Source organism: Juglans microcarpa x Juglans regia, chromosome 1D, assembly GCF_004785595.1.
Source record: "Juglans microcarpa x Juglans regia isolate MS1-56 chromosome 1D, Jm3101_v1.0, whole genome shotgun sequence".
NCBI lineage: Eukaryota > Viridiplantae > Streptophyta > Magnoliopsida > Fagales > Juglandaceae > Juglans > Juglans microcarpa x Juglans regia.
Genome location: NC_054594.1, coordinates 18,037,130 through 18,059,847, shown reverse-complemented (window position 1 = coordinate 18,059,847; position 22,718 = coordinate 18,037,130). Strand labels below are relative to the sequence as shown.

At 36.5% G+C, this 22,718-nt stretch overlaps 3 protein-coding genes across 7 annotated transcripts; 1 reads left to right on the top strand and 2 right to left on the bottom strand.

Annotated features, from left to right (window-relative positions):
• Positions 1–205: 205 nt before the first annotated feature.
• Positions 206–4,371, bottom strand: LOC121237874 (dnaJ homolog subfamily C member 17-like). 5 transcript variants are annotated; one of them, XM_041134813.1, is made up of 5 exons: positions 4,270–4,371; positions 3,357–3,424; positions 1,671–2,380; positions 1,390–1,572; positions 206–881 (listed from the first exon to the last, which is right to left on the bottom strand). In XM_041134813.1, exons 3-5 carry the CDS (start codon positions 2,352–2,354, stop codon positions 861–863), a joined length of 888 nt encoding a protein of 295 aa, XP_040990747.1. In that variant the 5' UTR covers positions 2,355–2,380; positions 3,357–3,424; positions 4,270–4,371; the 3' UTR covers positions 206–860. The 5 variants fall into 5 exon arrangements, with proteins under 5 accessions (XP_040990747.1, XP_040990722.1, XP_040990730.1 ...); XM_041134788.1 differs by having other exon boundaries at positions 3,357–3,431; positions 4,270–4,336; XM_041134796.1 differs by lacking the exon at positions 3,357–3,424 and having other exon boundaries at positions 4,270–4,362.
• Positions 4,372–8,233: 3,862 nt separating this feature from the next.
• On the bottom strand, positions 8,234–15,459 carry LOC121237400 (DEAD-box ATP-dependent RNA helicase 46). The gene is made up of 8 exons (XM_041134121.1): positions 15,269–15,459; positions 13,385–14,624; positions 12,604–12,828; positions 12,224–12,292; positions 11,421–11,690; positions 10,956–11,306; positions 9,900–10,177; positions 8,234–9,772 (listed from the first exon to the last, which is right to left on the bottom strand). The coding sequence occupies exons 2-8, from the start codon at positions 14,609–14,611 to the stop codon at positions 8,707–8,709; spliced, it is 3,486 nt and encodes a 1,161-aa protein (XP_040990055.1). The 5' UTR covers positions 14,612–14,624; positions 15,269–15,459; the 3' UTR covers positions 8,234–8,706.
• A 2,404-nt stretch (positions 15,460–17,863) lies between these two features.
• Positions 17,864–21,577, top strand: LOC121237858 (solute carrier family 25 member 44-like). Its single transcript, XM_041134765.1, has 7 exons — positions 17,864–18,075; positions 19,058–19,439; positions 19,848–20,044; positions 20,136–20,277; positions 20,479–20,638; positions 21,150–21,193; positions 21,293–21,577. Exons 1-6 carry the CDS (start codon positions 18,011–18,013, stop codon positions 21,170–21,172), a joined length of 969 nt encoding a protein of 322 aa, XP_040990699.1. The 5' UTR covers positions 17,864–18,010; the 3' UTR covers positions 21,173–21,193; positions 21,293–21,577.
• Positions 21,578–22,718: the final 1,141 nt, after the last annotated feature.

Below are 22,718 nucleotides of genomic sequence, written 5' to 3'. Positions count from 1 at the left end.
TTTAAAACATCTAATGTGCCCCAATTATCGAATGAAAAGGTTTTTAACATGAGTCCAATGTAAGGCATACAATTATCACATGAAAAAAGGTTTTTAACATAAACCTCGCAATGTTGTAACAATTGTGAAGATAACCAATATCTGAGACTCGGAAGAAAGATTATTGGTATATTCAAGAAACATCGTGACTGTATAAGACCCATAGTGGGAAGACGACTTGAAAGGCATTAAAATGTGCACATAGCTGATGGCACAGAATACCAACCACGCCACAATTAGGACACGGTCACGTATTAAAGCAGCAGCTAAAGCAAAATAGCTGGCCCCAGTGAAACTTGCCACAGAATCAAGGCAGCCGACAAAAGTTGGGAAAAGATAAAAAAGAAAAGAAAACAAGGTCCAGACCAAAATGCGTGCGTGCGTGCGTGCGTGTGACAATTCATACCACTCGAAAGTCAATGTCCATCCCAAATTCAACAGTGAACAATTCTACTTAATCACCACAGCAAACACCCTTTCCGATACTGAATTTCCAATATCGAACACTAGAGTAGAATGGCAAATTCCATCGGTAAAAATGTTTGGATTTGTACACAATAAGTTAGGAACTGGTAATACATGTGACAAGCTGGCCTGCTGTTGTTTCAGGGGATGATAGCTGTTTCAGGATAATTGGGAATGGTTTCTGGATATTGAAATGTGGAACAACTTATTGTTTGATAGTCGATTGATGGCACGAGTCTATGCCATCTTCGAGATGTTTGCCTCGGTACTTCAATCATTGGCAGCACCGCAACAAGATCAATTTGCAAGATGCATTCCCTCATGTGCCACAAGAACTTTCTTTAATGTCCTGCATGTCATTTCCTTTTTTCTGCAGCCTGCTCATCACAGAAGCAAACGAAGTAAGAGGAGGAAAAATAAGGATGTAATGGAGTGCTTTAAAAAGATACGATACTTTTCACAGTATCTTCTTACACCACTTTCTAAAACATTAAAAGAAATTTAAACGTGTCCTACAAAGTAATATACCTAGCTGATTAAACATCAGACAACGTGTACTGGTATAATTATGATACCCATTGATAAATGCAAACATGTAATTTACATCATGAGCGTATTAGATTATTGCTGTTAATATTGACATTTTGAAGGAAAACAATAACAGCAAGTTACTTGTGTCCTATTGTAAGTCAAAGTAGAAAAATATCTACGATCTTCAGTTAAAAAAGAACCATGCCGTACGAAAAAGAAGTCACTGAAGTTGGACTACAGCAGTTGGTATTGCAAACAATCTTATCTATGTGAAGTTCATCAAGCTAATACCAACTTTTGATAGCACTTCAAATAAAAATACAGTCTTCAATAGTAAAAAAACATAGATCTAACCTTTTGGAGTTTCATTAAAACAGCATCTTCAAATGCTATATAACCAGCCCCAACCAAATTACTCAGCTTATCAGGTTCTGCAGATCTTGATGCACTTGGAGCCTCTGTCACCATTGGTGGTTGAAGAGGTAAAACCAGCAATGGATTAGAAAGATGACCAGACACACTTCCCGTAGCAGCAACCTAGAAAAAAGAAAACCAAACATCAGTGGCATCAAAGAACCAAAAAGCACTACTACACCTCAGAGGATGAATATATAGTATTATCTTATCAAACTCACCACCGCATCTTTATTCTCCATTACAACAAGTGCTGAACCTTTTTTCTTAGCACTCTTAATGACAACATCTTCCACCTCACCAAACTTTGAAAACAACTCTCTCAACCCCTCTGCTGTGTAATCTTCACCTATCTTCTCCCATGAAACTTTAAGAACCTTCTCCTTATCCACCCCAGGCCTAGCAGTACCTTTACTCTCCTTCCTCACGCCTGGGAACTCTCTTCTTGCAGCCGATGTCATATTTTCCCCTTTACTTGCATGCATTGCTCGTATTCTTGCAATCTCTTCTCTCAACTTCTTAGCAATTCTCTCCTCTTCTTCTCGCTCTTTTGCAGAAGGGTCAGGAGCAAAAGCTGCCCGCTCCCTTTCCTCAAGGTCAGAAAACATCTTCTGTCTCTTTGCATCACGCTTGGATTCCTGCTCTGACCGTCGATGTTGTTGCTCACGCTTAACCCGAAGAAGATCATCGAACAGTTTCCTGGCCTTTTCATCCTTGAGAATCTCGTAGGATGACTGGAGCCTTTGAAAATTTGCAAGGGCTTGCTTGTCGCCTGGCCTCTTATCCGGGTGCAATTCCAAAGCCTTTGATCTGTATGCCTTCTTAATTTCATCCACGCTAAGCTTGGCACCTTCCTCACCTGAGAGCAGCCCAAGAACACCATAATGATCTACATCAATATCCATATCCAACGACACAGCACTACGCAGTTCTGCAAGCAAAAAGGGTCATAGATTTTCATTCAGAACTTTATCAAACACTTTTATGACCAAATCGAAATGATGCCCCAAAAACTATTTCCAGCGAGCAAAACTTGCCGGAAAAAGTCCTTTACAAAATTTTTAAAAAAAAATTATAATGATCTGATCAAAAAATCCTAAACCAGATTTTATTTCTAAATATCATTTGTCCAATTGGGCATTAAAAATGCTTTAAATATAGAAAACTAGATGTCCAGTGTGGGATTAGAAAAGTTATCATCATCAAACACGAGATATGGCACACAGCATGGTAAACACAACTTAAAAACATCTTAAGCCAAATTACAGGCTACAAGCAATTTAAAAAATAGAACTCATATTTTTTTTAATCAACCAGTTGACCACTAGGCTGCACCCTAATGGATGGAAATAGGAGTTATCATACCCAAAGAAGTTGCACAAACTGAATTGGTAATTACACCTTTAGTGCAACAGAGAATTCTGAATGCTCTTTGCTTTCACTATTCACAAATGATATCATCCTTGAAATGCTCAAAACAAAGTCCCAGCAAAAGTATTGAAGAATCAGTAAGAAGAAGAACCGAGATGCACTTGTTCTACAATAGTTGAATTAAAAAGGCAAAAATTCACTTTGATCCAAGGAAAACATAGAGGGAAAAATGGTATGGTGGATTTTAAAACATAGAGGGGAAACATAGGTTTGATGAAAAATAATCACAATATGCAATGTCTATTTTTTTGGATAAATAAAAGTACAGAAAAAAGATTATGCATGTAGTGTAATTATTAAGCTGGTTACAAAGAGAACAGGGCATGTAGCTGTCATGGTGGGCTTTTGACATAGTCTTAAGCAGCTGGTGTGCTTATTTTATCAGTCAAATGATATGATTTCTCAGGGAAAATATGTCAGAAATGAAAAGAAGATAATACCAGAGAGAGAGAGAGAGAGAGAGAGAGAGACTTCACCACATAGGGTTTCACATCAGATAATCACGCCCCAACACTTATTATCACCAATCCATGTTAGAGGAATCCTGAAAGCTGAAAAACATTATACAACTATGCAAACCCGTGTCTTCAACCCCTGTGAATAAATAAAATAAGACGACATTTGCACTCTCTATAACAAATAAAGGCTCACCCCACACACACACACTTCATCGATTCTCTCATGCTTCTAGACTTCATTATTTTTGTGTTTCTTCTACATATATGTACTTTGGGGCTGGTTTATTATTGATGGCTTTAATGATACACATGTACAGGTGCAAAGCATGAGAATCACAAAACTTTGCAACACCAGGGACAATGGACATCGTCACAGTGAACGGAATATTTCCAGGACAAGTAATATATGCCCAAAAAGATGATAGAATTATTCTCAAAATTACCGACGAGACACCATACAACACTACAATCCACTGGTAAAAACCCTAATGCTTTCCTCAATTTCAGAAAATGACCAACTTTTAAAGACAGTAAGTCCCATATATTATCTCAATGCTGGCAGTACTAACACCATCAAACAATTGCACATAACACGAATAACATTCCAAACTAAAAACAAATTTTTATATAACATATATTACAGGAAAGTTGCATCCAAACTCTCCTTTCCATTTTACTTAAGAACTCATATTTTTTAACTCTGTTTTCATGAAAACCTAACAGAAAAAATCTCCCAAACATGCTAAAATCGATATCAGTCATGGTATAAGCATTTCGATTGTATAAAATCAGCCTGATAAACAACGGAATTCATGAAGAACAAACTTAAAATAACAAGTATCAGCAAGAGGAAAAGTTGAAATTTATAAAAAGATAATAGTACCAAAAGCGGGACAAGGAAACCGAGAGATGGAATCGAGAGCGGAATTACCGTGAGAGAGAGAGAGAGAGAGGGGCGAAATCGGAGAGGGAGTGAGAGAAACGGACAGAGAGAGAGAGAGAGTATCGGCACGAGTACGTAAGAGGTATTTTCATCTGTACGAAACCATTTAATTTAAATTTTGAATTGAATTTTGATGATTTATAAAAAATAAAATAAAAATTAAATTATTTATTATATTTTATATGAAAATTTAAAAAATTTATTTTAAAATTTAAAAAAAATTAAATTATTTACTATATTTTATATAAAATTTAAAAAATTATAATAATAAAATGAAATAAATTAAAGTGAGTTGAGTTGAAATAAATTTTAAATTCAAACATACCAAAAATGCTCTACATCCAAACGCAATGTTTAAAATTAGAGAAACCAAAAACAATTTATAAAAAAAATCTGATAAAAGTCTGTCTATACCTGTTATTGCAAAACACTTTTTTATTAGAGAATAGATATAGTTTATTAAATCTGACTATATCAGTTTTTGAGATTTATTTTATAATATATTTTTATAAATCTAACATTTCTCTTAAAATTATACACAAAAAATATAAAATATTGCGATATTTATATGATATATCTTTCACTTTTTAAAATTAAACCATTATTCCACCTTATATGTGAGCATAGTTCTTATAATTTATAAAGATTTTAATAAATTTCAATATACTGTTTATGATTTTTTTTAAATATAAACTATATAGGATATTTGGTAATAATTTTCATCTCATCTCATCTTATTTATTTTCCAAATATCACTCAGACACAAATACTTTCAAATTAATCATTATAATTTTTCTAAACTTTCAAACAAAAATAATTTAACATCTTATAATATTCTAATAATATTTTAACTTTATAATATTTTTTATTCAATTTTTTCTCCCTCATTTTCCAAATTCTAAAAAATACTTAACTCAAACTATTTCACTAGTATTCACAAATCATCTTACTATTATTCAAAAAAATTTCATCATATCTCATTCCTCAAACATCTCCTTAGAATTATTACATGCAAAAGGCATTTCCAAACTTCATGTTTGCTTCCAAAAGGACCTATCTCATTTATTACCAATTCATTAGGAATATATTTTTGAAAAATTCTAGACGCAGTCCCAGTTGGAGGCCTGCGTGCACAAGAAGTGAAACGCTTCGTTTCATTTAAGTAAAAAATGCATAGAAGTAAAAACCGTCGTTTAACTTGGCCACTATTTTAATTGTTCAAGTTCCTTCTCTTGAGTCAAATCGCACTGAAACATTTTTGTTTGCCTTGCACTGAAACTACTGGACAACCGATGCCCGATAGAGGTTGGACAGATTCCTTTTACCAGAAATAAATAAGGGATTCGCTAATGGCAAGAGATAAATTGCTAATTAACGAGACTGATTCCGGATACCTAATACCAGAGGTCAGATTGTCCCATATACTTAGAGCAAGAGCAAGAGGAATCGGATTCCATAGAAACCTACTGTAATTTCCCCTTCCCCTTGGTATAATGGTAGGGTGTTGCCCTGATAGTTCCCATCTCGCAACCTCCTATGGACTCTAAGTGGTGGGATTTCGGGGTAGAAGGTTCATGGTAGGTAGTTCCAATACGGCGATTAACATCTTTCCAGTATGTAGCGAGATCTATCCTCCAAAAGAATGAAAGTGCAGAGAGTTATGTCGTACACATTGCTTGAGGGAGGAAGATAAAGTGGAGGGTATTTTTTACATTTGACTAAAATTATTAGGAAAATGACATAAATATCCATGTCGTGCGCACGCAAGCCCCCAACGGGGAATGTACGTAGCACGGCTCTATATTTTTTCTGAAAATTTTGGTCAATAGCTTATTGCACTTTGTCTTGTTTAATAGTTGTCACTCATATTGTAAATAATGACACTGAACTGAGGGTGTAACTAGTATGGTTTGGTTCAATTTTAGATATGTTTTAGAACCGAACCGATGTATAACCGTTATACATCGGTTTTATAAATGAAAGAACCGATACAAGACTAATTCATCACCGAAACCAGTTTTTCCAGTTCCGATTCTGTCCAATTTTTCTGACTTAGAAAATTCCCAACTACAACATTGCAGTTTTTTCAAAAAAAAAAAAAAAAAAAGTCTAAATACAAGAAAATCAACCCAGGAATTTGCATAGAATATCATTACAACAGTTTCTCTGGTAGTGGGAATTAACAAAATTCAACGACATGCTCCTCAAAGAGTCAAATCAGCCATGGTTCGCAACCTTACAAGTCAAATAATAAACCAGATCACAAGCTACAATAACATCTCCAAACCAAAGAATAGAAAGAAAAGCAAAATCCAGATAAAGTAATTAAAATTGCGTCACTTTTAGTTTCAGAAGGCATAAACCTAACGCTTCCAAAAATGAAAAAAAGCAAAAGAAATACTCAAAATCTCCATCCATCCCTATAAAAAAAAAAAAAAAGATTTCCATCCATCAAATAATAGATCTAAGATTTTTGAAACCATACAAAGAGGGATACGTCGGATTAAGGGTGACAATATGTGACATGACCCGTTAACCCAACACGAATATGATACTATAAAAATGAGTTAGGATTTAGCATTAACGAGTTGGGATCAAAACGGGTTGACCCATTAAGACACGATTGCTTAACGGGTTGATAACAGGTCAATCCGTTTTGACCCGTTAAGAAATTTAAAATTATAATTATACCCTTATACCTAAAAAATAAAATTGTTGAGATTTTAATTTCGATATTTCTACTGTTTGGATTGTAATTTTAGACTTGTAGTTAGTTTTATATTTTTTTTTATAAATATTGTGATTTTAACATTTATATAAAATTATACTAAATTTAACTAGGTCAAACGGGTTAATTTTGGGTTTATTTAACCTATTCACATAAATGGGTCAAAACGAGTTGACACGACATGACTCATTATGTTAATGGGTCGTGTTAGGGTTTGAAACTTTGATACGATAAATTTAACGGATCGGGTTAGGGTTGACTTATATAGTATAATATATATGTTTTGACATGATACGAACACAATCTATTAACACAATTTGACACCTCTATGTTGGATACCTGGAGGAGAACTAAGAAGGAACCAACGAAGAGGGATGATTATGGCAGATGGCGAGGCAATGGTGGTTGAGGAGGGTTGTGAGTCGCACGGGTCTGAGCGAATCAAAGTGAGATTGAGGAGGGGCTGTGACTTTGGGTCGCAGTGGGTCGTTTACTACCGTAGAAATGACGCTATTCTCAGAGCCTCGGTACTAACAAAAAATTTTATTATTAATACTTAAGTAAAATTTAATATTATAGTAATTTTATGTTATATCATGATCAAATATTATATTAAAATTTATAATATTAATTTTATATTATATCAAATGTTATATTAATAGATAGGAATAATAAAGAAAAAATTTAATGATATATTAATTAGCAATTTAATATATAATATATAAAATTAAAAATGTGTATGTATATATATATATATATATATACACATACATACATTTATAAAAATATCAACCCATCCAATTTGGTTCAAACCGGGTCTCCAATTTATAAAAATATCAACTGGTCTGATCCGGTGTTTTTATCATGTTTGCTGTATTAACTGTCAGAGAGATTCCCTACTAAATAAAGAAAGAGTGTGGGAGTCAATCATAAACTGTCGGCACTTGATGGGATACGTTTAATGATAAAATTATTTTTCTTATAAAGTAAATTTAATATATAAAATTATGTCAATTTATGAATTTATTTTTATAAAATCTCTAATGACTAATACTTCTGGTAAAGTATCAACAAGCTCTAGATTTGCCGATGGAGAGACAAAGCCGAGAGAATTATTTAGATTAAAACCTAAAAGTAATAATACACATACAACTTTTTTAAAGTTCTAAATTAAAGAGTATTAAGGCAGCCAACAACACAAACAACGTTGGGACCAGCAACTATAGTTGTATGACACAGAATATATTCCAAATATAATCATGGCAATGCGCTGTAAATGTGTGCACAATGAAAAGATTACAGGGCAGGAACTATAACGTCATTGAAAGGAAAGAAAAAAATATCCCGCGCTGAACACCTTAAACTAATCAGAGTAAAAATCCTTTCCAATACATAATTTTAAGCATCACTAGATTAGAATCTCAAGTCATCCTATCGGTGAAAAATGAGTTTGACGAGCCACAACACGATTCAATATCCAGAAAGAAGCCTCAACTATCCTAAAACAACCATCACCCAAGGAAGCAGCAGTGGACCAGCTTATCACAACGATCACATATTACCAATTCCTAACTTGCTGTCAACAAATTTATCAAAGGAAGAGAGTCTTAACAAAAGTGAAAGATCGAGGGAGCCACTTAACAAATACAGACCAGAAATCACTGTCCCTAACACCAAAACCAAGAAATGCATCACAATTAAGGTTCTGCTCCTGATTGATGGCAAGAGTCTAACCCATCCTCTGGATGTAGTGCACCAGTAATTGCAACAACAGGTGGCTGTGCAATGAGATTGGCCCCAGGAGACGCATTACCTTGTGTACCTGGGGACATAGGAGACATCCTTGATTCAGGAGCAGCCTCAAATTCAGGTATTGTAAGATCTTGTTTATCTGGAGTTTTTTCATGTGACCTCTCATATCTATCATGACTGCGACTGCGACTGCGGCTGCGGCTGCGGCTAGGGCTGCGGCTGTAGCTACGATTACGGCCACGAGACCAGCTTCGGCTATGACTACGACCCCTGCTCCAGCTCCTACTCCTGCTTCGGCTTCGGCTTCGGCTACGGCTACGGCTACGGCTACGGCTGTTGCTGCGACTGCGATTATTACCCCATGTTCGAACTCTTTCAGGGCTACGGCTATAACTTCTGCCTCTACTCCTATCAGCAATGTCTCTTCTGTTGTCAAATCTTCCCCGTCCCCGGCCACGCCCACGCCCATCCATATTGTTGTACCGATCATATGGGCCACGCTCATTCCTGCCCCGACCAACATGCGTACCACCAGGACCACCAAATCCCCGTCCCCTGTTGCCACGACCAGGAAAGAAATCACTTCTACCACCAAAACTACCATCTCTTACACCTCCACGTCCACCGAAACCAACACCCCTCATGCCTCCACGTCCGCCCAAGTTGCCATCCCTCATGCCACCGCGGCCACCAAAGCCACCATCCCTCATGCCACCACGGCCAACAGAATCATAACGACCATAACCAGCCCCACTACTACCAGAATCAAAATGGTTCATGCCACCCCGATCCTTGCCAAAGCTCGGTGCACCACGTAAAGCCAACTCTCTCACCTCTGGAGGCACATGCTGGTTAGCTCCCTCCAGAACTTTGATCAGATCAGCAGCATATTTCCAGTCCTGCTCAGAGAAGAAGGTGTATGACACTCCAGTGGCACCAGCCCTCCCAGTCCTTCCAATTCGGTGGACATAGTCTTCAACCCCAGTAGGGAAATCATAGTTAATCACCACCCTGTAACATGAAACTCAAAATAATATAAGAATGATATAAATGATGCTAAACACCAGGACAATAAATATTAAACTCATTTCTAACAGGCACATATATGATTTATGATCATGCAAGGACAAAAGCTAACCTTATATCTTTGATGTCAAGCCCACGGGCAGCAACATCGGTAGCAACCAATATAGGGGACTTTCCACTACGGAACTGATTTAAAACCCAGTCTCTCTCACCCTGAGACTTGTCCCCATGAATTGCAGCAGCCCCAAAGTTACGCCCAATACTACGTGCAAGCTGATCACACAGCCTCTTCGTGGAGCAGAAAATAATAACCTTCGAACCCCGTTCTTGGGCTCTAAGGATCTGCTCCAAGCGCCTCTGCTTCTCCATTTGTGGGACTACTTCAACATACTGCCAAATAAAAAAATTACCATTGATTCTAAGATATGGATGAATTACAGAAAATCTGTATAATAATGACATATTTAGCTTTTATTTGTGGTTGCAGAGCCTAACATTTAAGTATAAGATGACCAGACTACACTTTATTGTCAAAGCAACTGATGGTGCAGTGTCATAACTAACAGACAGCCAGATAACAGTTGGACAGCATCTCACAATACCCTCAAGCAGATCAAGCATATCTAGCATAATCGTGATGTTTATAACTAATAATTATTGTTCATAACTTTTATAGTTTCCAGAATGTGGTGGTGTTAGCCAAATAATACAATTTTAAATCTAGTATCATAACTACCTTTATTTTTATTTCTTTTCTATTCACCGTACAGATGAGAATCCATAAATGTGGGTAACAGAACAGATCAACATTTAACTATAAAGAAAGTTTTGAGGATTGTGAATGGACAATGGACGAGATTAGAACATTTTTCCTTCATACTTTATTCCAGTGGTTGATTGTAATAAACTTTAATGGCATGATCGTCCATGATTTCCTTGTATCTTTAGACACTCATGAATAGGTGCTGCTCTTGTATATGTCCCGTGTACTTGACTTCGCCTTTTTTAATAAAATTCTTATTTACTGATTAAAAAAACTATAAAGAAAGGGTATGCTATATATAAGAGCAATGGTAACTATGACACATTACCACATTGAGATAAAGAACTATCATTTTCTGCATCAAATTTGAAGGATAGAAGCCATATTGTGTTAGTCCAAAGGTACCTGAGTGATGGCCTTGTTCGCAGCAAGCTCATCAACACTGCCAATGTTAACCTGAACAGGATTAACAAGAAGATCGCCTGCTATCTTTCTTACTTCTTTAGGCCAAGTTGCTGTGTACATAAGCGTTTGTCTGCGTGGGGGTATCTCATTCACAATCTTACGAATTTGAGGTTCAAAACCCATGTCAAGCATTCGATCAGCCTCATCAAGCACAAGAAGGGAAACTTGTCTAAAGTCAACCTTCTTCATCTCGAGGATGTCATTGAGACGACCAGGAGTTGCCACAACAATATCTGCTCCTCGATCTAATTCTTTTAGCTGTGGGCCCTTTGGAGCACCACCATATAGGCACTGAAACAAGGAATTGAGCTTCAGTCCCATGATGAACCAAAACTCTAAAGAAAACAAAGCTACAATGAAATTTTTTTGTATAATAAAGATGATAGGTGAGCACTTAGAACCCACCGTGCAAGAGACTCCAGATGAACGGCCAAATTTCATGACTTCATCTTGAATTTGTGTAGCAAGTTCACGGGTTGGAGCCATAACTAAAACTGTTGGGCCATTCTGAGGATTATTACGGCAATGTCTAAGGAGAATGAAGGCAGGGACCAAATACCCCAATGTTTTTCCAGAACCTGTTTTTGCAATTGCCACTATGTCCCTACTTTGCAGCGCAATTGGCCATGTCTGTGCCTGAATCGGCGTGGGAGATGTGAAACCAGCAGAATATATCTGAAACAAGAATATGCAGGTAATCAGCCCCAAGAAAATTAAGCATGTCAGAGTCATTTTCCAGATAAAAAGTAGTGTTTGATAGTGTATCACAAGAGTGTGAATATAACTTAGAAAAAAGGGAAAAAAATCATGGGTATACGGTTGCTTACAGAAGCAACTCGAAGCAACAAAAGAGGTCAATAAAGACATAAGAGGCGGAGCCAATAAGCAAGAAATGCCAGTCACATTAGGTGTGAGTTGGATGAAGGGCCAACCACCCTTCTAGAAGATGCTCAAGAAAGGCTCCAACTGTACATTTTGCAGCCTCGAAAAATCAGGATAGTTGTTGCATGTGTAAGTGTGCCAATAGCAGTGCAGCGTACGACATATGCTCCTCCACCGGAGCAGATATCGCACCTGCGACAAGTGAGAATTTATGAGTTTAAAAGTAATACAAAATTAATAATAAAAAAAGGAATGCAATGGATCCTATATTTTGTTTTATAATCGCAAGCAACAGAACACTAAATCACAGCACAATTAAAGCTAACCTCTCTCAATAACTCTGGAGGGAAACCAGTGGCTTCAAATGTCATGAATGGTGCTGGAATATTGTCCCCCTATTCATTTTAAGAAATATATCAAACTCAAAACGATTCAATAAGAAAATATAACAACTCCAGCAATATGAACATCCTTAGCAACTCCTTATTTATGCAAGCATTTGGCATGATCTACTTTTCATTTCTAATACAAAATAACAAATAACAAGGCATCAGACACTAGTATAATTCTTTGGGGATCCCACTTATCTATTTTTACACATACTCAAATCTCTTAGAAAAGAAGGAAAAAAAAAGAAGCATTTGAATAGGCATTCTCGCGTTCACTTAATCAAACTAGCAATAATCAAGCCACCTAAAGTACTGACCGATGCTGTGACTTCGTGCTGTTGGCGGTAAGCTTCAACAGGTGTGAGACTAGAAACATCTGTAGTTCCTAAAAAAGGAGGCCTCATCAAAGCATTATTTGAAAATGGCGGACCACCAGTTGAGTGAGTGAATGAGTTATGAATGGCATGCCCTGTGATGGCATTCGGCCCACTGGTATGACCAGGCATCACATTATGAGATGGGACACCACTGATCCACTTATCCTGCTAAAAAAAAAAAAAAACATCATCAGTGGTCCCATATATCTTGATCATAAGACATAGTTTGTATTCCCAAAATAAAAAAAAAAAAATTCAGTATAAGCAAAAGATAAAAAGAGAATGGCAAAAGGAAATGAAACAAGCTTCTTATCTAGTATTGTCCTAATCCCTATTTTTTCAAGTTGACCAAGAAAAAATATCTTTGATATATTATCAGTGTAATGTATCAAGAAAAGGCCCAAGCCATCCGGGCCATACTAAAAAATGATTAGTTAACAATACATTTGAAGCCCAATAGAATCATTATAAAAAGCAAGAACTTCTCCTTCCTGAGCAAATCGGGATCGGGATCCCCCATTCACAACCTATACACACTCAATATGGGGTATCACAAAATTTCCCTCAATTACCTTGGTGGTCAAAACATGTATATAGAAGCATAGATATACAGAGGAAAACAATAATATTTTATTATTATCTAAGAAAAAATAGATCCATTATTATCTAACAATAATATTTGGGATGCTACCAAAGATCAAAACTGAAGGTTGAACAATACCTGTGGATTTCTTGCCATAGGTATCCCTGCAAGCTTGGGATCCTTGGAACCGACAGGCCCTTCCTTGTTAGCATTAAAGTAATATTCATTTGCAGTTCTACCATGCAAATTATCCTCGTGTATCTTTGATCCAACCGCAGGCAAATTAGACTTCTGACCATGCAGCATTGGTGGGCCCATCTGATTCTGAAACCTAGGACCATGTTGCTGGTGAGCCAAATCAATCCTAGTTTGCTGCAATTGACCCATAGGAGGCTGCTGCATGTTCCCCAAAGAACCACCATACTGTTGGGCTTGACCTGGATGAACAGAAATCTGTGCCATCTGAACCGAGTTGCTTCCAGAAGGAAGGTTCTGAACAGATGAGGTACCAGGTTGCTGGACCTGGGATGGAGAAAATCCAATTTGGTTTCCATTCTGGAAATCAACTTCCTCCCTATTTGGGAATGCAGCCTGATAATCCTGTTGATTTGCAAATGGCTGCCCTTGTGCGCTATGCTGGGCATGCTGCTGTGAATTGAGCTGTCCTTGGGGAAGCATGCTTTGCTGATATGCCATATATTGCAGTTGCTGGTGTGTAAATTGATGTGTTTGTGGTTGGGTCATGTAAGAGCCTTGATGCTGTGGTTGTTGAACAACTTGCGGTAACTGCTGGGCTGGCTGCTGAGGCATGTGCTGACTCTGTGCTTGTTGGATTTGTTGACCCGGGTAGATCATCATGTGTTGCATTAATTGCTGTGGCTGTGTCAGTGCTGGCTGCCCTTGCTGATGCATGGGTTGTCCCAGTTGCGAACTTTGTTGTGGTCCACCTTGTGCGATTTGAGATCCCTGCTGGGGAGAAACCTGTGCTGCCATTGAACTCTGCTGTTGTGCCGCCATTTGTCTGTGCTGTTGAGATAACTGGCTCACTTGTACTTGTTGCCCCTGCTGTTGTGGGGCTTGAGTTATCTGCTGCCCAACCTGAGCCACCACACCATTTGGTGGCATTGATTGGGCTACCGGTATTGAGGCTAACTTAGGCGTAGAAGCAACAGGAGGCTGGCCAGCTGGCAATGGTGGAGGCAAAGAGGATGGCTTTTCATATTGGGTGACATTGGTTTCAGGATTCCAGTAATATAACACACCCGTGCTTCCATCAATCAAACCCTTCCAAGGTTTCGGAAGGGTGGGATCATCAGGTGCATACCGTGGACCAAGGGAAGCTTGAGCAGACTCCGTTGTAGCCATGCAGAATATTTATCTACAGCCAAATAAAATCCTCACCTTAAACATCAAAATTGAAAACTACATACCCTTCATTCAAATTAACGATAAAACAACAAAACATCTTCCTTAGATCGATTCATGCAAAACCCAACATAATATCCCACAAGTCCTTGCTCAATTATTTTTCATCTCTCACTTATAATTTGAATACAATCTCGTACAATTTTATATAGCAAGACCAAAACCAGACCAGCCAATGCAACTACTGGCAAGCATTGTCCGTTTCAATGCCCCAAAAGATGGATTCCAATATTCAAGTTATTCTTAAAAATAAATAAGAAAATAAAAATAATAAACCCTAGAAGAAATATGCCACTACACATTCCTTTAAGCGATCGACCAGAACGCGTGACTGACCCAATGAAATCGAGACAAAACAAGATCAAGTATACTTTTTTAAAAAATAAATGAAAATAAAAGAGAAGAAAGCAACCTTTCGATCATAAACCCCAGAACATATGAAGTACACAAGGCATAGATAAAATCGTCAGTTCATCGCAAGAACGCTAAAAGCAATTCTCACAAGCCCCAGAAACATCAAAATCAATAAAAATGAAGAAAGTAAAATAATTATAATAAATAAGAAATAAAAGGTAAAAGTTCGTCGAAATTGCGTACCTAGTGGCTAATAGAATAAATAGCAGAGCTTCCAATCGGAGTACCTTCTTTCTCTCTGCTAACAATAAAGTTGCAGCAGAATAACAACCCTAGGATCGAAAACTTTCTTCTAGTCCCGTGCGAGGCTCGGACTAGAAGCCTAGTTTCGGACTTCGGAGAATGGGAAAGAAAAATCTTTCAGGAGAAAAAAAAAAGAAAAAGAAAAAAGCTTGGAGGCATTCCGATGTTAGGGTTAAGGAGGAAGTATCCCCTGGACCGACACTATAGTTAAGTCTTACGATGAACGGCCCTGATTGTCCAGAATGGTTTAATCGCCCACGTCGATTACGAGGAAAATGAGAACACGCAGAGCTTCACCGAATATCTTGGGTCATGTTGTTGATATGGACCGGACCCATGGGCCGATACCCCCGTCCATGTACCCTCGTATTAAATACAGAAATACTATTTAGCATCTCTACATCACATATTAATATGTTATTTATTATTTTTAATATATAATTTATCATTTTATTTAAATAAATTTTAATATGTAAATATATATATTTAAATAAAAAGATGAATATAATTTTTCTATTAGATATTGCGAGGTTGATGTTTTATATTTGTTTTTAAATTATATATATAATTAGTCTCTAATTTTTATAACGATATTTTTTTAGCTGCTCGAGATCACACTAGGAATGATCCAGCAACACTTGATTTTTTTTTTTTCTATTTCAATATTTTAATTTTTTTTAAAAAGTTATTATGCTCTTTAATTTATACCATTTATTTTGTCTCTTGATGTGACAATATGGTGCCACGTGACTTATAAAAGATTAAAAAAACTATTAGAAATATAAATTCAAAACAAAATAACTCTTAAAAATATAAAAAGAATAAGACTAGGCGTCGGTTTGGATACAGATTATCTCACATTATTTTATTTCATTTTATCTAATTTTAACTAATAATTTTATTATTATTAACAAACCATCTCATCTCATCTCATCTCGCTATTCAAACGAGCCTTAAAATGCTAGATTTTTTTCTAACATTTTATTTTTATATTTTAAATTTTTTTAATAAGTCACGTAGCACTATATTATGGTACTGGGCCAAGGAGACATAGTAACTGATACAAAGTAGAGAGTATAATAACATTTTTCATTTTTTAATATTAAATCCAGATGTTTTCAAAACTAAAACGCAAAACTTACAAATTCTATCTAGTATTACTCTTCTTAAAAATAATTATAAGTTTAATAATCAAAGCCATAAAAATTGATGGTACTGATCTTTAGGGGTTGTTTGGAAATAATTTTCATCTCGTTCTATTTTATTTTATTCTCAAATATCATTCAAATACAAATATTTTAAAACTAATCATTACAAATTTTTAAAACTAATCATTACAACTTTTCAAAACTTTCAAACAAAACACAACAAATAATTCAACTTTTTTAAATTTGAAAACAAAAATAATTAAAAAAAATTATATTTTAACAATATTTTAAATTTATAATATTTTTTATTTAATTTTATCTATCTCAATTCTCAAAATTCAATATGGATAATTCTACAGTCGCCGAGAATTCCTATCGAAGAATCATTCCGACTGACATGACATGCCTTGTGATGACTGTTAATTATATAAAAAAAAATGTTTTGAAATGGGATATGACTGCATTCCCTTTTATTTAGATACACATATTGATTTGCAAATATGTTAGTTTAAATAGAGTGACAAATCTCATATTAATATATGGTGTAAGATGATAAATAATATTTTTCTTTTTCATTAGAAAAATTATACCTATCATCCATTATACCACACACCAACATATGATTCGTCATTTTTATTATTTTATTTAGACACATATATTGATGTGTAAATATGTTAGTTTAAATAGAATGAAAAAAATAGTAAATCACATATTGATATGTGATGTAAAAATAATAAATTACATTTTTTTTCATCGGGGTCATTTTCATCGTTGGTCTAATTTTGTCTTTTCCCTTTATCCAGCCACCTCAATTGGGAGTCATTCTCAGTACCCAACATCAGTGGCTCTAGCTTTTTCCATCCAATAAATATTTAACTCAAAATATCCCGCTATTATTCATAAACCATCTTATTAATATTTATAAATTTTTTATTTTATCTCATTTTCCAAGTATTCCTTAAATTCCATTTAGATGTTGAGCTGAGTTCAAATGATTTGAATTTTTTTATGAATAATAATGAGTTGAGACAGTTGAGTGAATTTTGTGCAATTTACCTAAGATGAGTTTAGATATGTTTGAATATTAAGATGAAGTTATATATATATTTATGATAAGTTGAAAAATATTGTAGATCTTACATATAAAAATATGTTGAGTTAAAAAAATTATGAATCTCACGTATAAATAAATTTTAAGTTGAGAAGAGTTTGATAATTTAAAAATTAAAAATTTAAATATTAGATTCAATTTAAAATTAGAATAAATTGAATTGATCTCCCTTCTGTCTAAATTTCAAACGAGCCGGTCCAGCAAGCAGTTTAATGGGCTAAAAGTCCGCGTCATTTATAAAGGGCTCAGGGTCTTTAGTCTAGTTTTTAAACTGAAGGCTTTCCTCGTTCCAAAAAACCACTGGAACTTTCCGAAACGTTCTCTACCATCGAATGAGACGGTGGCAGAACTGCCAGCCGAAGAACAGCTACTCGAAAGCCATTGCTGACAAAGTAGAGACCTCGGGACGTAAGTCTGCTGCCTATGGAAGCCGAGGCTGCAAATGCTCCAGAGTTGGCTCTTGCTGACACCGACATCAACTGGGACAGGCAGGTTCTTCTATTCATGTTATATGCTATATTTGTTTTTTGGGTACTATGTACTTCATCTTGTTCTCATGGTTTGAATGTGATATTGGTTGGTTCTGGCATTATTTGCTCGTGTAGAGAACGTCATTGCATGGACGATCGGATCGTTTCAGTGATTAGATTGTTATTTGTGATTGTTTATGTTGTTTTGTTCGATATCAAACTTCCGTTTGTTACAGCGTTGAAATATTTTTCAGACATTAATGTTTTCGTATTTTCTCTTATTTGCACAGTTGAAAAATCTTACTTCACATTTCATGCTGCTTCTTCTTTTTGTTGCAACGGAAAATTATTTTCAGTCAGAAAAAAAGAGCTCTGGTTATCCCTATAAAATTGTAGGTGAAAAGAAAAAAACGTAAGCATTTTCTGGAGCAATTGAAAGGAAAGAAAAACATAATGTGTACGGTTTTTCATGAACAATTTATGGTCGTGGGCAATTTCCATGAACCGTGCGAAATGGTCTTGTTGCCGCCATGAAGACTAGTTAGATGTGCTGGTCCTGCTGTGTTGTTACAAGGATCGAATAGTAGAATTCTGAAGTGCACAGGATTTTCAAGGCACTGTCCCCGCACCGGTCGTGTAGGCCTATAATAATTAATAGGTGGGAATTTTGTATTTTAATGTTTTATATCTGATTTGATCAAGAATGCTGTTTAGAAGGATGAAAACCTTTATTTTCTGTCTTATAAGTACATTTCTCTCCTCTTGGACACTCTTCAGTTCAGGGAGGGCCGACTCTATGACTTATATTGGGCTTAATCTGCCCTAAAAGAAAACCAAACCAAAACTCAGCCACCCGCATCCACTTCTTTGCAGTTCAGTTAGTTTCTTTCTCAATTGATTTTACATCGCTGGCTTTCTATGTGGGAAGTTTCATTTTTTTTACGTGCTAAAGTAGGTGTAGAACTAACAGTTTTTTACAATCGTATTGGCCTCAATTTAGGTTGGACAAGACAAGGTTTCACATTATTGGGGCTATCTTCTTTACTGCTCAGTCAGCCTTGTTACATCCTACGGCAGTTGTAAAGACTAGAATGCAAGTTGCTGGTTCTGGTCTCTCCAACATGCGCGGTATTTCCGTATTTGAACAGATGTTGAAGACTGATGGTATCCCTGGCCTATTTAGGGGTTTTGGCACTTCAGCCGTTGGATCATTGCCTGGTAGAGTCTTGGCTTTAACATCACTTGAAGTGTCAAAAGATATGATGTTAAAATATACTGAAGGTCTAGATATGCCCGAAGCAACACGTATTGGCATTGCGAATGGAGTGGCAGGGATGTTGTCAAATTTAGTTTCTTGCATATACTATGTTCCTTTGGAGGTGGTGGGTAAACTCATTCTTTCCAACTTTTATACAGTTTCTCCCGTTTTTCTTAGTCTAGAAATGAGTTAAATATATTTGGAAGGAAAGAAAAAACGAAAGGGAAAAAAAAGTTGGGCACACTCGTACTAAGTGGTACAAAATCTACAGCAGTTTTACAATTTCAATGGGACAGTTCATGAATTATTTGAGTTGTTTTGTTCGTGGAATGAATGACAGATACTTGTGAGCTTGGTAGTTAGTGGCCAGTGTTTGGAATGGACATTTTTCGTAAACATCTTGCATTATGCATGGTTTTCACATTGTTACCATCCACCTGTAAAAATAAAAGTATTGTTTTGTAGAGTTATGTGCCTAATGAACCTATGATGATGACTGATATATAACCAACTGCAAGTGATGTATTCTCAGGTCTGCCAGAGACTGATGGTACAAGGGATTCCTGGGACTACAGTCTGCAATGGACCATTTGATGTTGTACGTAAGGTGATAAAGGCTGAAGGGTTCCGCGGATTGTATAGAGGCTTTGGATTGACAGCTGTGACTCAATCCCCAGCATCTGCACTTTGGTGGGGTGCCTATGGAGCTGCCCAACACATGATTTGGAGGTTCATCCAAATGTTCCGGTGGTCAACTTTCTCTTGTTACGTCAAAATGTAGACTAAGTGTTCTCTGTTTATGGTTTTCTCAATACTGTAGGAGCTTGGGTTACAGAGATGATATGGACAAAAAACCGTCTCATATGGAGATGGTAACAGTTCAGGCAACGGCAGGAATGGTAGCTGGTGCTTGTTCATCGGTTATCACAACTCCCATTGACACTGTAAAGACTAGACTTCAGGTAAAGTAATGTGTATTATCCTCTATCTGCATAGCATCTTTGCTGCTCTGAAAGATAAAGAAATTACTCTTTCATATCTCATGTTTGGTATGGCAAACTGCTGGATATGTCACACTCTGAATGAGTCAAAATTTAAATTTTTTTAGTCTATTTTTAATTGTTTGAATTTTTATTTGAACCTGGATCTCACTTACGTTGAAGGTCATGGATAATTTTGAGGGAGGAAGACCGTCAGTACTCAAGACTGCAAGGACACTCATTAAGGAAGATGGATGGTGGGGCTTCTATAGAGGGTTTGGACCTCGATTCTTAAATATGTCTCTCTATGGAACAACAATGATTGTTACCTATGAACTTATAAGTATGTCTGGCTCTCGGTTGTCTCTTTTTTTAAAATGGTTAAATGCAAAGTCTTGCATTTTAATCAGTTTCTCTGTGTTGGGATGTGGTATCAATGCTTTGACTTGCAACAGGTATCTAACCACTATATCCCTTGGTTAATGTTCAACAAGTGAATTTCAAGTTTGGTTTTGAAATCCTGAAAACATCACCATATTTTATCGTGAACAGAAGCTGGTGTTTCAAATAAACTTATTTTCCCCCACATTCTTTTGGTATTGACTGGGACAGAAATTGATGTGTGTTGATTCCAAAACTCTTAACAGCTGAAGTGCTACTACTTGGTTCAGTTTTTTACTTCTTAATTTTATGGATGAGAAATCAGTGATTGTAATTTTGTACGTGTGCAATTGTATCTTAAATTGGTTCTGGATAGGTTTTTACGGTGCAACTTACACTCTGTGTCAGCCCTTGTAATGACTAGGCCTTCCATCTGGTTAGCAGCTAACCTTTGTGTGCACTCCTTTTGTCAGAGAGATTGTCCGTGAGGCAGTAACAAGATCTCAAGCTGGAGGAGGTGCGAGTCCAACTTGGCTTCAGAAATGCTGAAGTTGTTTGAAGTGCAAGGAAACTGATTCTGGCGTGAGTTCCTAATGCAAGTTTTCCAATTTCTCAGACACTGAGATGGGGAGTGGCATTCTCGTCTTGCATTACATGGCACAAGAATGGTTAGACTCTCTTTAGTTGTTCTCAGACAGAGGTAGTTCAATACTTCAATTCACTTCCTCCAATGTGGTTTCCGGTGTTTTCTTGTAAATGTTACAAACCATTGAGCATTGCTCATTCTTCACTGTTATGAGGACATTGGACTGTAATTCATTGACTCCACCAAACGTATTGTGGGATTTGAAACGATTTTGTAAGAGTGGTTACACCATGAAATAGAATGATAATTCAGCCACGCAGAAGGTTGGCTGCTGGTGAATGGGCATTTAATCATTCTTAGAAGAGGAGGTAATTTTCATAATCATTCTTTTATAATTTTTCCTTGGCAAGGCAATTTCATATTCATACGGTGCCCCTCCTAGTTTGCCCCACCCCCGCCTAGGCAGGGCGGGGGATCCGCGCTGCAGATGCGGGGGCGGGTGGCCCCACCCGCATCTGCGGCCCTGCCAGGGGGCCCAACCCCACTCCAGGTTTCCCCCGCCTCGCACCCCATATATATAATTATATAAAATAAAAATAAAAACCATGGACAAAATGACGTCGTTTTGTTTGTGACAAAATAGCGTCGTTTTGTGTGTGGTGTTTTTTTTTTTTTTTAAACAACCCAGACCAAATGATGTTGTTTCGCCATTTGGTCTGGGGTGTTAAGTCCCCCCTCCCCTTCTTGAATCACATTTCTCTCTTTCAGTTCTCTCTCAGATCTCTCCATTGCTCTCTGTCACTGTGTCCACTCATCTTCGTCGATCTCTGTGTCCATCGCCGTTGCAGTTGTCTGCATCATCGTTGCCGAAGGTAAGCCCCAAATCCGAAAGCCCTTTTAGTATTTTATGTTTTTTTTTTTTTTTTTTTTTGTTGAGTTATGGAGATTGGAGGAAGGTTGGGATTAAATGGAGATGGAGGATGGGATTTGTGAACTGTGTGCTGTGGAGAATTGAGATTTGATTGTGCATGTTTTTGATATTGTGATTTTGTGTGTATTTTGATTTTAATTTGAACCTTAAATTAGTTTAGGGTTCCAATCCTTTAGGGTTTTATTGATGATTGGATGAAATTTCTCTTGGGAGAGATGTAATATACTTCTCAGCTTTGTCATTTCCAGCTATTGTTGGAAGTAGTGGCAGAGGCAGAATTATGATTGGTTTGTGTTAATTCAATAAAAAATATATAATTAGTCAATTAACATGAGATTATTGAATTTAGAAATTCACTAAACATCTCATGTTTTTACTTTAACAATAAAATAGTTTCAGTCCAATTAATCATTTAGAGTTAAGATAGATGAACATAGGTAAATAACAAGTCAAGTTCATAAAACAACAACAACAACAATAATAATAATAATAAAAGTAGAAGATGGTAATGATAAACTCCACAAT